Source organism: Leptodactylus fuscus, chromosome 2, assembly GCF_031893055.1.
Source record: "Leptodactylus fuscus isolate aLepFus1 chromosome 2, aLepFus1.hap2, whole genome shotgun sequence".
Classification (NCBI taxonomy): Eukaryota; Metazoa; Chordata; class Amphibia; order Anura; family Leptodactylidae; genus Leptodactylus; species Leptodactylus fuscus.
The window spans coordinates 148,011,995-148,026,886 of NC_134266.1; the positions used below are offsets into that span (position 1 = coordinate 148,011,995).

Below are 14,892 nucleotides of genomic sequence, written 5' to 3' on the forward strand. Positions count from 1 at the left end.
CGCCCTTCTGACTGTAAAGCGCTATGGTAACGGGACCGATAGCGCTTTACCCGGGGCACAGATCGGGCAAGCCAACAGTGCGCTGAATTCAGCGCACTGTCAGCTTTCCAGCACTATATAGAACTACTATCTGATGAAAGATCCTCTTTAATGGTAAATGGAATTCCTCGATCTCATGACAACACCTACAGAGAGGATCAGCCTGCAAGGACAGGAAACCAATAAATCGTTTTGGACTTCTTCTTGGCATCAGTGTAGTTACCAAGCTTCATTAGGAGAATATACAGTATAGAACCCTACACCTGTGAATCATGAATAAGAAAACACACACACACACACACACATATATATATATATATATATATATATATATATATATATATATATATATATATATTAGAGATGAGCGAACACTAAAATGTTCGAGGTTCGAAATTCGATTCGAACAGCCGCTCACTGTTCGAGTGTTCGAATGGGTTTCGAACCCCATTATAGTCTATGGGGAACATATACTCGTTAAGGGGGAAACCCAAATCCGTGTCTGGAGGGTCACCAAGTCCACTATGACACCCCAGGAAATGATACCAACACCCTGGAATGACACTGGGACAGCAGGGGAAGCATGTCTGGGGGCATAAAAGTCACTTTATTTCATGGAAATCCCTGTCAGTTTGCGATTTTCGCAAGCTAACTTTTCCCCATAGAAATGCATTGGCCAGTGCTGATTGGTCGAGTTCCGTACTCTGTCCAATCAGCGCTGGCTCTGCTGGAGGAGGCGGAGTCTAAGATCGCTCCACACCAGTCTCCATTCAGGTCCGACCTTAGACTCCGCCTCCTCCGGCAGAGCCAGCGCTGATTGGCCGAAGGCTGACCAATGCATTCCTATGCGAATGCAGAGACTTAGCAGTGCTGAGCCAGTTCTGCTCAACTACACATCTGATGCACACTCGGCACTGCTACATCAGATGTAGCAATCTGATGTAGCAGAGCCGAGGGTGCACTAGAACCCCTGTGCAAACTCAGTTCACGCTAATAGAATGCATTGGCCAGCGCTGATTGGCCAATGCATTCTATTAGCCTGATGAAGTAGAGCTGAATGTGTGTGCTTAGCATAGGAATTCGCATAGGAATGCATTGGCCAGCCTTCGGCCAATCAGCGCTGACTCTGCCGGAGGAAGCGGAGTCTAAGGTCGGACCTGAATGGAGACTGGTGTGGAGCGATCTTAGACTCCGCCTCCTCCAGCAGAGCCAGCGCTGATTGGTCGAGTTCCGTACTCTGGCCAATCAGCGCTGTCCAATGCATTCCTATTGGAAAAAGTTTATGTCACAAAAATCACAATTACACACCCGATAGAGCCCCAAAAAGTTATTTTTAATAACATTCCTACCTAAATAAAGGTTATCCCTAGCTATCCCTGCCTGTACAGCTATCCCTGTCTCTTAGTCATAAAGTTCACATTCTCATATGATCCGGATTTGAAATCCACTATTCGTCTAAAATGGAGGTCACCTGATTTCGGCAGCCAATGACTTTTTCCGATTTTTTTCGATGCCTCCGGTGTCGTAGTTCCTGTCCCACCTCCCCTGCGCTGTTATTGGTGCAAAAAAAGCGCCAGGGAAGGTGGGAGGGGAATCGAACTTTTTTGGAGTTTGCCACGTGATGTTCGATTCGAATCGAACACATCGAACAGCCTGATATCCGATCGAACATGTGTTCGATAGAACACTGTTCGCTCATCTCTAATATATATATATATATATATATATATATATATATAAAATTTTTTATTTTTTTTTTTGCTGCTAGTGCAGAAATTAACCAGGGCGTATGAATTAAATTGAATGGGGAAAGAAGAAATCCAATTATCGGTAAGTGTATCATTTTCTCCCTCTCCCATGACAGCATCCATAGATATAGGGATATAGAAACACCTTCGAGAGGGATGACAGCTTGGTTTGAAGAACCATACACCTAAAGGAAAGTGTTTAAAGAAAGTGGATGGAGAGGATAAGACCACTTTAGAAAGCTGGTCAATGGTGGTATATCTCCTTTCCACCCTGGAACAGGACATAGAATGCCTTGAATGGGCCAAGATGCCAGCATAAGGAAAAACCCTTCAGAAACATAAGCTATGGAGAAAACATGTCTGACCCATCTGATAAAGGTGTCCTTACTTATGTTTGCCTGAATATTTTAAAATATTTTTTTCTAGATTTTCACTTCAGATATTCAATTAGGTATCTGTGCAATGAAATTCCCTCTCCCTATCATTCTTGAGACTGTAAGAAAAATAAAGAAGGACAATATAGCTTCAGAAAAAAAGCTGGATCTGGCTTAAGAATGTTATCTAGGATCTCGGTTATAAGTAATGGAAGATAAAGCATGAATCTATCCAGTGATAGCCACCAAAAATACTGTCTTTAAAAGACAAGCGTTTAATGGAAGTAGAGTCGACAAACTCAAAGGATTCCCTAGATAGGCCATATGTTGAGATTCATATGTTGTGACGTTAAATAGGGACACTTCAGGACACTGCCCTAACAAATCTAGCTATCCATGGGCTCTCAGCCAACTTGAACTGCAAAAGGACACTAAGCTGAAATTTTAACCTTTATGGTGGAACAAGCTAGGCCCTTATCCAAACCTGTCTGTAAAAAATCTAGAATTCAGAGAATGCTAATATTAAGGATAGATCCATCTATAATACATAGAAATCTGAAGATTTTGACATAGATTGTGGTCTAACCAGCTTCTTAACCCTTAATAAAGTGTCAACTACTTTATAGGAGACACCTCTCTCCTTTCTTCAAAAAAGCCCTCTGATAATCCATGCTGAGAGGTGTAAATGATTTAATTCTGGATGGAAAATAAAGTCCTGATATAGAAGGTCCTTCTACTCCGTGAGAAGCCAGCGGTCTGATAATGCCATTCCCTGTAGAGCATTGAACCAAGCTCTTCTTGGCCAAAATGGAGCTATTAATATGACCATTGATCTACTCTCTTTGATCATTTTTATTACTCTGGGCAGTGGTGCCATCGGAGGGAATGGACCAATGCGTCCTTGGTCAGTGGCATGTCCGACTGGTGAATTAAACAAAACTTGTGAGTTTTTCCTGTTTTCCCTTTCAGACAAAACTAATGAGATAATACCCAACTCAATGCTCAAAAGATGTGGTGCATGTAACACAATAATAAACAAAAACTTATGCCAACAAACCAATACAATAAAATAAACTCATTTTTATTAGAATAATTCATAAAATTACAAAATAATCACAGCGGGGGAAATACAGTTACAGGGAATGCCACAAAAAATTAAACATCCATAAAAATATAAACCAATAACAAACCCTAATAAAACCCTGGGGATACCACATAAAAAACTAAACAAACTGAGACTTTAGGGATCCCCGTACTCACAAATGGCCAAACTATTAAAAAATTCATCCCATACGGTAACAGCTGGGAAAAAAATCAAAATAGCCAAATAGCGATTTTTTTCAACACTTGTCTGCTACAAAAAATGTAATAAAAAGTGATCAAACCATCAAATCTTTCCCCAAATGGTATCAATAAAAAACGCCATCTTGTTCCACATAACAGTATGCCATACTCAGCTCTGTACATGTAAATATGAAAAAGTTACAGGTGTCAGAACATGGTGAAACAAAAAATACTTTCTATTTTGCAAAGTTTTAAATTTTTTAATAGTTATTAGAGATGAGCGAACACTAAAATGTTCGAGGTTCGAAATTCGATTCGAACAGCCGCTCACTGTTCGAGTGTTCGAATGGGTTTCGAACCCCATTATAGTCTATGGGGAACATAAACTCGTTAAGGGGGAAACCCAAATTCGTGTCTGGAGGGTCACCAAGTCCACTATGACACCCCAGGAAATGATACCAACACCCTGGAATGACACTGGGACAGCAGGGGAAGCATGTCTGGGGGCATAAAAGTCACTTTATTTCATGGAAATCCCTGTCAGTTTGCGATTTTCGCAAGCTAACTTTTCCCCATAGAAATGCATTGGCCAGTGCTGATTGGCCAGAGTACGGAACTCGACCAATCAGCGCTGGCTCTGCTGGAGGAGGCGGAGTCTAAGATAGCTCCACACCAGTCTCCATTCAGGTCCGACCTTAGACTCCGCCTCCTCCGGCAGAGCCAGCGCTGATTGGCCGAAGGCTGGCCAATGCATTCCTATGCGAATGCAGACTTAGCAGTGCTGAGTCAGTTTTGCTCAACTACACATCTGATGCACACTCGGCACTGCTACATCAGATGTAGCAATCTGATGTAGCAGAGCCGAGGGTGCACTAGAACCCCTGTGCAAACTCAGTTCACGCTAATAGAATGCATTGGCCAGCGCTGATTGGCCAATGCATTCTATTAGCCCGATGAAGTAGAGCTGAATGTGTGTGCTAAGCACACACATTCAGCACTGCTTCATCAAGCCAATACAATGCATTAGCCAGTGCTGATTGGCCAGAGTACGGAATTCGGCCAATCAGCGCTGGCCAATGCATTCTATTAGCCCGATGAAGTAGAGCTGAATGTGTGTGCTAAGCACACACATTCAGCACTGCTTCATCAAGCCAATACAATGCATTAGCCAGTGCTGATTGGCCAGAGTACGGAATTCGGCCAATCAGCGCTGGCTCTGCTGGAGGAGGCGGAGTCTAAGATCGCTCCACACCAGTCTCCATTCAGGTCCGACCTTAGACTCCGCCTCCTCCGGCAGAGCCAGCGCTGATTGGCCGAAGGCTGGCCAATGCATTCCTATGCGAATGCAGACTTAGCAGTGCTGAGTCAGTTTTGCTCAACTACACATCTGATGCACACTCGGCACTGCTACATCAGATGTAGCAATCTGATGTAGCAGAGCCGAGGGTGCACTAGAACCCCTGTGCAAACTCAGTTCACGCTAATAGAATGCATTGGCCAGCGCTGATTGGCCAATGCATTCTATTAGCCCGATGAAGTAGAGCTGAATGTGTGTGCTAAGCACACACATTCAGCACTGCTTCATCAAGCCAATACAATGCATTAGCCAGTGCTGATTGGCCAGAGTACGGAATTCGGCCAATCAGCGCTGGCCAATGCATTCTATTAGCCCGATGAAGTAGAGCTGAATGTGTGTGCTAAGCACACACATTCAGCACTGCTTCATCAAGCCAATACAATGCATTAGCCAGTGCTGATTGGCCAGAGTACGGAATTCGGCCAATCAGCGCTGGCTCTGCTGGAGGAGGCGGAGTCTAAGGTCGGACCTGAATGGAGACTGGTGTGGAGCGATCTTAGACTCCGCCTCCTCCAGCAGAGCCAGCGCTGATTGGCCGAATTCCGTACTCTGGCCAATCAGCACTGGCTAATGCATTGTATTGGCGTGATGAAGCAGTGCTGAATGTGTGTGCTTAGCACACACATTCAGCTCTACTTCATCGGGCTAATAGAATGCATTGGCCAATCAGCGCTGGCCAATGCATTCTATTAGCGTGAACTGAGTTTGCACAGGGGTTCTAGTGCACCCTCGGCTCTGCTACATCAGATTGCTACATCTGATGTAGCAGTGCCGAGTGTGCATCAGATGTGTAGTTGAGCAAAACTGACTCAGCACTGCTAAGTCTCTGCATTCGCATAGGAATGCATTGGCCAGCCTTCGGCCAATCAGCGCTGGCTCTGCCGGAGGAGGCGGAGTCTAAGGTCGGACCTGAATGGAGACTGGTGTGGAGCGATCTTAGACTCCGCCTCCTCCAGCAGAGCCAGCGCTGATTGGTCGAGTTCCGTACTCTGGCCAATCAGCGCTGGCCAATGCATTCTATTAGCCCGATGAAGTAGAGCTGAATGTGTGTGCTTAGCACACACATTCAGCTCTACTTCATCAGGCTAATAGAATACATTGGCCAATCAGCGCTGGCCAATGCATTCTATTAGCTTGATGAAGCAGAGTGTGCACAAGGGTTCAAGCGCACCCTCGGCTCTGATGTAGCAGAGCTGAGGGTGCACAAGGGTTCAAGTGCACCCTCGGCTCTCCTACATCAGAGCCGAGGGTGCGCTTGAACCCTTGTGCAGCCTCGGCTCTGCTACATCAGAGCCGAGGGTGCGCTTGAACCCTTGTGCACGCTCTGCTTCATCAAGCTAATAGAATGCATTGGCCAGCACTGATTGGCCAGAGTACGGAATTCGGCCAATCAGCGCTGGCCAATGCATCCCTATGGGAAAAAGTTTATCTCACAAAAATCACAATTACACACCCGATAGAGCCCCAAAAAGTTATTTTTAATAACATTCCCCCCTAAATAAAGGTTATCCCTAGCTATCCCTGCCTGTACAGCTATCCCTGTCTCATAGTCACAAAGTTCACATTCTCATATGACCCGGATTTGAAATCCACTATTCGTCTAAAATGGAGGTCACCTGATTTCGGCAGCCAATGACTTTTTCCAATTTTTTTCAATGCCCCCAGTGTCGTAGTTCCTGTCCCACCTCCCCTGCGCTGTTATTGGTGCAAAAAAGGCGCCAGGGAAGGTGGGAGGGGAATCGAATTTTGGCGCACTTTACCACGTGGTGTTCGATTCGATTCGAACATGGCGAACACCCTGATATCCGATCGAACATGTGTTCGATAGAACACTGTTCGCTCATCTCTAATAGTTATCCAAACATTACAAATACTATATAAATTTGGTATTGTCATGTTCATACTGACCCCTAGAATATAGGTAACATGTCATTTTTACCACACAGTGAATGCTGTAAAAATAATATCCATATAAAATTGGCGCAAATACAGTCCTATGAAAAAGTTTGGGCACCCCTATTAATCTTAATCATTTTTAGTTCTAAATATTTTGGTGTTTGCAACAGCCATTTCAGTTTGATATATCTAATAACTGATGGACACAGTAATATTTCAGGATTGAAATGAGGTTTATTGTACTAACAGAAAATGTGCACTATGCATTAAACCAAAATTTGACTGGTGCAAAAGTATGGGCACCTCAACAAAAAAGTGACATTAATATTTAGTAGATCCTCCTTTTGCAAAGATAACAGCCTCTAGTCGCTTCCTGTAGCTTTTAATCAGTTCCTGGATCCTGGATGAAGGTATTTTGGACCATTTCTTTCTACAAAACAATTCAAGTTCAGTTAAGTTTGATGGTCGCCGAACATGGACAGCCCGCTCTCAAATGATCTGAAAACAAAGATTGTTCAACATAGTTGTTCAGGGGAAGGATACAAAACGTTGTCTCAGAGATTTAACCTGTCAGTTTCCACTGTGAGGAACATAGTAAGGAAATGGAAGACCACAGGGACAGTTCTTGTTAAGCCCAGAAGTGGCAGGCCAAGAAAAATATCAGAAAGGCAGAGAAGAAGAATGGTGAGAACAGTCAAGGACAATCCACAGACCACCTCCAAAGAGCTGCAGCATCATCTTGCTGCAGATGGTGTCACTGTGCATCGGTCAACTATACAGCGCACTTTGCACAAATAGAAGCTGTATGGGAGAGTGATGAGAAAGAAGCCGTTTCTGCACGTACGCCACAAATAGAGTTGCCTGAGGTATGAAAAAGCACATTTGGACAAGGCAGCTTCATTTTGGAAACAAAAATTGAGTTGTTTGGTTATAAAAAAAAGGCGTTATGCATGGCGTCCAAAAAGAAACAGCATTCCAAGAAAAACACATGCTACCCACTGTAAAATTTGGTGGAGGTTCCATCATGCTTTGGGGCTGTGTGGCCAATGCCGGCATCGGGAATCATGTTAAAGTTGAGGGTCGCATGGATTCCACTCAGTATCAGCAGATTCTTGAGAATAATGTTCAAGAATCAGTGATGAAGTTGAAGTTACGCCGGGGATGGATATTTCAGCAAGACAATGATCCAAAACACCGCTCCAAATCCTCAGGCATTCATGCAGAGGAACAATTACAATGTTCTGGAATGGCCATCCCAGTCCCCAGACCTGAATATCATTGAACATCTGTGGGATGATTTGAAGCGGGCTGTCCATGCTCGGCGACCATCTAACTTAACTGAACTTGAATTGTTTGTCCAAAATACCTTCATCCAGGATCCAGGAACTGATTAAAAGCTACAGGAAGCGACTAGAGGCTGTTATCTTTGCAAAAGGAGGATCTACTAAATATTAATGTCACTTTTCTGTTGAGGTGCCCATACTTTTGCACCGGTCAAATTTTGGTTTAATGCATATTGCACATTTTCTGTTAGTACAATAAACCTCATTTCAATCCTGAAATATTACTGTGTCCATCAGTTATTAGATATATCAAACTGAAATGGCTGTTGCAAATACCAAAATATTTAGAACTAAAAATGATTAAGATTAATAGGGGTGCCCAAACTTTTTCATAGGACTGTATATTTTCTTTCCAATTTCATCTCATTTTGATTTTTTTCCAGCTTTCCAGTACATTGCATAGGATGTTGAATGTTGCCATTACAAAGTAAAATTTGTCCCACAAAGAATAATCCATCATGTGACTCTGTGGACCAAATAAAAAAATTATGGCCCTTAGAAGGTAGGGAGATAAAAACAGGTGATGAATTAGAACCTAGGTCAGCCATTGTGGTGATTCTGAGAGAGGTATGGAGGAAAAAAAAAGGGGGGGGGGGAGAGTTAGGAAGGAAGGGAGAAGATAAAGATTATTGGAAAGAAGGAAGGGATAGGACAAGGATGGATGCAAAGAATGGAGAAAGCAAAAAAACAAGAGCAGACAGAACACCCACTAACAAAGGGGGAAGAACAAAAATCAATGAAACAGAGTCCAGCAACCCGGAGGAGACGGCATACCAACAGATGAATTAGTACAGATGATAAAATATAGGGGTCCGACATCACAAACGGGCAACAGGTACAGGAGAGAGAACATGGGAAGCGAGTTAGTATACAGACAAAGAAAGGACAGATAGAAGATTCGTGACATAATAATGACGGCAGAGTCCACTGGTGTATTACCTCAAGAACGGACCCCAAGAATAGGGAGAAATTATATAATCAACGGCATGGGCAAGGGGGTGGAGGGAGGGTATCTGGGGGAGTAAATAAATCTTCCATGCAATGGGGGACGGAAAGTGGGGTGCCAGGAGTTGGATGGGTAGGAGGATGTGGGGCTACACCAGGATAGTAGGCCAGTGGCTGAGATTGGTACTCACGGTGACCCAGATCATTATCATCTCAGTGGTACTGGGCATCAGGCAATGAGAGGCAGAGACTAGGTGTCTCGCATAGTCACAAAGTCCTCTGGATCCACCGCCAGGTCAGATCTAAAGGGCAATTAGGGAGGGAGCTCTCACCGGACTGGCTGGAGGTTGCTGGGCAGATGAGGGTATATCACAAGCAGAGTCCAGTGAAGGACAGCTACAGGTGATGTGCCTAGGAAGAAGGTTTATTTAAGGTCATTGGGAGAATGCACAAGGAATTCAGCCACTAATTGGGGTGGCCCCCACCAGTACATAGCATACACTTCTCTAGCTTTGTTTAGGAGAGGTTTAAATTGTCTCTGCATACACAGGGTGTGTTTAGAAACATCAGGGAGCAGAATAATAGAAGAGTCCTCATAATCCACAGGGCCAGCCTCCCAAGCCCTTTGCATGATGGCTTCCTTCTGCTGATTAAATGTGCACTCTACACATTACAACCATGGGGTGCCCACCGGAGATATGGTGGACCCTGTCTAACTCAATGAGAGAGTCCTCAGATTTCTTAAGGAGGCGGTTGAAGATGACGGTTTTAAAAGTTAGCTTGAACAGATTCTAACTGGCCACTGATTTTAATATTATTTATTCTTCCTTGGTTCTCAATCTCATCAAGGTATAGTGTAAGGTCCTGCAGGATGGAGTCATAGGAAGAGACTGTGGCAGAGAGCTGAGAGATATTCTGATACAATTTGCATGTGTGGAGTTGAACCTGGGTGACCGCAGTGGAGATGGAGGCCACAGAGGATTTGATTTCAGCCAGGTCCCGGAAGTCTTATTCCTCCAGTCTGGCAACTTGGTGGGTAAAGCGCCCAGCATGTCTTGGACCTTTCATAGGATTCCCATTCTTTTTTTTTTTTATTAAAAAATCGTTGCAACATTTGCCACAAAAAAATGCAGGTTTACTGGCAGTTTCACTGATACGGTGATAGGACTGTGGTGAAGCACCATGTTTCTTCATCAGAACTTCTGGATGTCCAAAATGGGTCAATGGGTCTCCAACTGAAATTAACTGTACTAAAAAAAAAACAACTTGCAGACCTTTCATTTTAGAGATCAGTGATTGTCTTTTGCTCAAACCAGTGAAATCTAACAAATCTGATAAAATGTGTAATGGTGAATTTTTACTTTTAAAATTGAAAAAAATATCAGAGTCATTTTTATGAGGTATTTTTTTTATAATTAAAAGTTTTTATTGAAGTTTTCAGTATAAAACAAAACAGAAGCATTATGGCAGAGCAGATATCAGGAGGAGAGGGGAATGGGGTTCATGAAGCCAGGTTCATGTGCAGTGATGGATAAAGAAAAGAATGAGAAGAGTAAGCTGTGGTACTGCAGAACAGCACATACCAGTTCTAAACACAACAAATATCAGTCCCCTTGCAATTAAAAAGGAAAGAAGAGAAGATGGGGAGGACAGCGTATCTCTTTGCAGGAGTGGTGTTAGCTGGGGTCCGCTGAAGGAGGTGAGACGCTCATAGGGTTAGGGATCAAATGGGGTTAAATTAGAGGTGGAGGGGGGACCAGGAGGGCAGGAAACACAGAGTTAGGGAGAGGGATTGTAAAACGATATTTGGAACATGGTAGAGTAGTAGTAGTAGTAGTAGTTCTGCAAGAGCCAGACTTTTTGGTGAGAGTTGTCGTCTAGCCCAAGCTCTACAACCAGGTCTTCCACGCTCAATATGTGCAGAATCTCTTAGTGTCATTCAGAAAGGGATGGAGCTGGGGAGGAGTAGATTTCCACAGTCTGGGGGATGACAAACCTTGCTGCCACAAGCAGGAAACCAACCAATTTTTGGACAGGTTTCTGAATCTTGCAAGAAAATAGAGAGAAGGAGGGGGCCTGGGTTATCGTTTAATGCCACAGTGACTGCCTTGAAGACTCTGTGTACATCATGCCAAAAAGGGTGTAAGCAGGGGCAGCTCCAGCAGACATGTAACATTGTGCCTTTACCAGTGTTGCATCTCCAGCAAAGATCTGCTGTGGTAGGACAGACAGGACTGTTCCAGAGTGAGAGAATTTTATAGTTAGTGTCCTGTGCTTTAAATGAAATTGAGAATTAGGGTAAGTTCACACAGTGTTTTTTGGACCGGAACCGGCAGTACACTGGCATCCAGTCACGCACTCCGCTCCGGATTAGGCCCAAATGAATGGACCTAGTCGGGAGGGAGTGTCTTCAGGAAGATATCGTGAGACAACTCTGCCTGAAAGAATGAGCATGTAGTTTGTTCCGGCTCCCAGAAAAAAAGAACTGACCAGCTCCCATTGATTTCAATGGAAGCCGTCTTTTTGGTCAGGATTTTGAGGCAGATACAGCCTCAAAATCCTGACCAAAAAAACCTGTGTGAACTTACCTTAAATGACACATTTGGAAAGCAGAGGGCTCTCTTTCCCAGCCCGTAGTCAATGATGGGAGTGGTTCATTGTTGTCATCAAAGAGAAGGCTATAGATGGGTGATATATGTCGGAGTAGCATGGCGGGAGATTTACTTCAGTGAGATATAGAAGTGGTGTAGTTGCAGGTACTGCCAGTGGAAAGCCATTTTTCTGGATTTTGAAAAGACAAAGGTAAGAGAGTGAGGTTGGAGAGAGGTAGTGGACAGGACTTGTGAGATTTTAAATGGAGTCTGACCAGTGGAGCTGGTAAGAAAAGTGGGTCAACCGGCTGCGGGGAGATCTGGGTTGCCAGAGATATTTATGAGGCATTTTAACTGAAATGTACTTTCAAGTATTCAGGTCCCAGCTGCACGATGTCAGGGCTGGAATTTTAGAAATGATCTCAGTAACACCTGTCCTATCTTTATCCCAGTGACTTGCCTCCACTCTGAAAAAGTCAGAGTATGAACTACAGTGTAGACAGCATTTATCACATTTTTCCTGGACACTTAGATTCTGGTTAAGCTACCTCTCTATCCATTACCAGTAAAAACTTTAATTATGACCCCAGTCAACAGCACCATTACAGCAATACCGACTGCTAAACCCCGTCTGAGAATAAGCTGTTTAATGGGAAGGATCTTGCCAACTATATTGGAAGACTCTGATGGATCCTCTTGAAGAACCAGATGCTCTGAATGGTTTTCACTAAAGGGGGCATCTGGCAAGATGACTGCACCTGCAGTGGTTCCTTGATGTACAGCAGAATACCCAGTGTCAATATCCCCTAAAACAGATTGGAAAATACATGTATATTAAAACCAGCATATGAGATGCAACTTATTTATTTTCATATAAATATATATATTGCCATCATATTCCTCAGTGTTTTACAGATATTATCATCATTGTCCCTATCAGTATGTCTTATCTTACATAACACTTTGTATCGCTAAATCAAAATTAGTTAAACATGAACTGATTATCTTTTCCGCTTTGTAACACACTATGGGAAAAATTCATCAATGCCCCTACCCAAGAAAACAGGGGGTAGAGAGTTGATATTAAGACACACGTCAAGGCACTTTCTTGCACCAAACATGCGCATCAAGCCTAGTTCTGCACCTTGCCTGCCACATTATGCGATTGTGGCTGATGTGGGGCTGGGCTCAAGGCGATCCAAGGTGTCCGTGCCTCTATCAGACAGATTTATTATAACTCACATCAGATTTGATACTGGCGTGAGTTACAATGGAAATCTATGCCAGTCCACTTACGCTTCGGTCTCTGCCTTACCGAAACATATCAAGTATAGAGGGAGGACCCGGCTTCGCACGGGTATATTACATTTTATGTTTGTGTAGTGGCCCCATAAGAAATGTCCAATTTTGCACTGGTATATTTTGTATGTGGTTTGTGTGTATGTCCATAAGCGTCATGTGATTATATGTATCTCATTTTGGATATCAGTGAAAAACCTGTGATCAGTTGTTATGGATACCTGGAGTAAAGCTGTATCTAATCCTTCCCCGTGTAGTACTGTGTTTAGACGCAAGTATCTAATCCTTGTTGGTGTGGTACTGTGTGCAGATGCACATATCTAATCCTCCGGCGTGTGGTACTATGTGCAGATGTGTGCATCTAATCCTCCCCCGTGTAGCATTGTGTGAAGAGGCACGTATCTAATCCTCCGGTAAGTGAAACTGTGTGCAGATGTGCATATCTAATCTTACGGCATGTGGTACTATGTGCAGACGCGCGTATCTAATCCTCTAGCGTGTGGTACTGTGTGCAGACAGGTGTATCTAATCCTCTGGCGTGATGTACTGTGTGCAGATGCACGTATCTAATCCTCCCCCGTGTGGTACTGTGTGCTGAGACGCGTATCTAATTATCTGACATGTGGTACTGCGTGCAGAGGCATGTATCTAATCCTCCAAAGTGTGGTACTGTGTTCAGACACACGTATCTAATCCTCCTCTGTGTGGTATTGTGTGAAGAGGCGCGTATCTAATCCTACTGCATGTGGAACTGTGTGTAGACGCACGTATCTAATCCTACAGCATGTGGTACTGTATGCAGACGCGTGTATCTAATCCTATGGCGTGTACAACTGTGTGAAGATGTGCGTATCTAATCGTCTTACATGTGGAACTGTAAGCAGACACGCGTATCTAATCCTACGGCATGTGGTACTGTGTGCAGACGTGCTTATCTATTCCTATGGTGTGTGGAACTGTGTGCAGATGCGCGTGTCTAATCCTCCCCTGTGTGGTATTGTGTGATGAGGCGTGTATCTAATCCTACGGCGAGTGGAACTGTGTGTAGATGCGCGTATCTAATCCTACGGCATGTGGTACTGTGTGCAGATGCGTGTATCTAATCCTCTTGCGTGTGGTACTGTGTATTGAGACGCGTATCTAATTCTCTTGCTTGTGGTACTGTGTGCAGAGGCTTGTATCTAATCCTCCAAAGTGTGGTACTGTATGCAGACACACGTATCTAATCCTTCCCTGTGTGGTATTGTGTGAAGAGTCGCATATCTAATCCTACGGTATGTGGAACTGTGTGTAGACGTGAGTATCTAATCCTTTGGCGTGTGGTACTGTGTGCAGATGCGCGTATCTAATTCTTCCCTGTGTGGTACTGTATGCAGACACACGTATCTAATCCTCCCCTGTGTGGTACTGTGTGCTGATGCGCGTATCTAATTCTCTGGCTTGTGGTACTGTGTGCAGAGGCATGTATCTAATCCTCCAAAGTGTGGTACTGTATGCAAACACATGTATCTAATCCTCCCCTGTGTGGTATTGTGTGAAGAGGCATATATCTAATCCTACGGCATGTGGTACTGTGTGCAGACGCGCGTATCTAATCCTCTGGCGTGTGGTACTGTGTGCAGATGCGCGTATCTAATCCTCTGGCATGTGGTACTGTGTGCAGATGCACGTATGTAATCCTCCCCTGTGTGGTATTGTGTGCTGAGACATGTATGTAATTCTCTGGCTTGTGGTACTGTGTGCAGAGGGATGTATCTAATCCTCCAAAGTGTGGTACTGTGTGCAGACACACGTATCTAATCCTCCCCTGTGTGGTATTGTGTGAAGAGGTGCGTATCTAATCCTACAGCATGTGGAACTGTGTGTAGACGCGCGTATCTCATCCTACGGCATGTGGTACTGTGTGCAGATGCGTGTATCTAATCCTCCCCGTGTGGTACTGTGTGCTGAGACGTGTATGTAATTCTCTGGCTTGTGGTACTGTATGCAGAGGCATGTATCTAATCCTCCAAAGTG

At 44.0% G+C, this 14,892-nt stretch overlaps 2 protein-coding genes across 2 annotated transcripts in view; both read right to left on the reverse strand.

The window, feature by feature from the left end:
* The window catches only part of LOC142196184 (multidrug and toxin extrusion protein 1-like), a 49,395-nt gene extending 37,699 nt beyond the window's left edge, over positions 1-11,696 (reverse strand). Inside the window, exons 1-2 of the mRNA XM_075266405.1 lie at positions 11,575-11,696; positions 9,319-9,397 (exon numbers count right to left, since the gene is read on the reverse strand). Of these exons, the coding sequence (XP_075122506.1) occupies positions 9,319-9,397; positions 11,575-11,696 (201 nt within the window). The remainder of the gene's footprint in view (positions 1-9,318; positions 9,398-11,574) is intronic.
* A 391-nt stretch (positions 11,697-12,087) lies between these two features.
* Positions 12,088-14,892, reverse strand: part of LOC142195270 (multidrug and toxin extrusion protein 2-like) — a 44,510-nt gene continuing 41,705 nt past the window's right edge. The window contains exon 17 of the mRNA XM_075264899.1: positions 12,088-12,383. Coding sequence (XP_075121000.1) covers positions 12,130-12,383 — 254 coding nt within the window. The 3' untranslated portion in view covers positions 12,088-12,129. The remainder of the gene's footprint in view (positions 12,384-14,892) is intronic.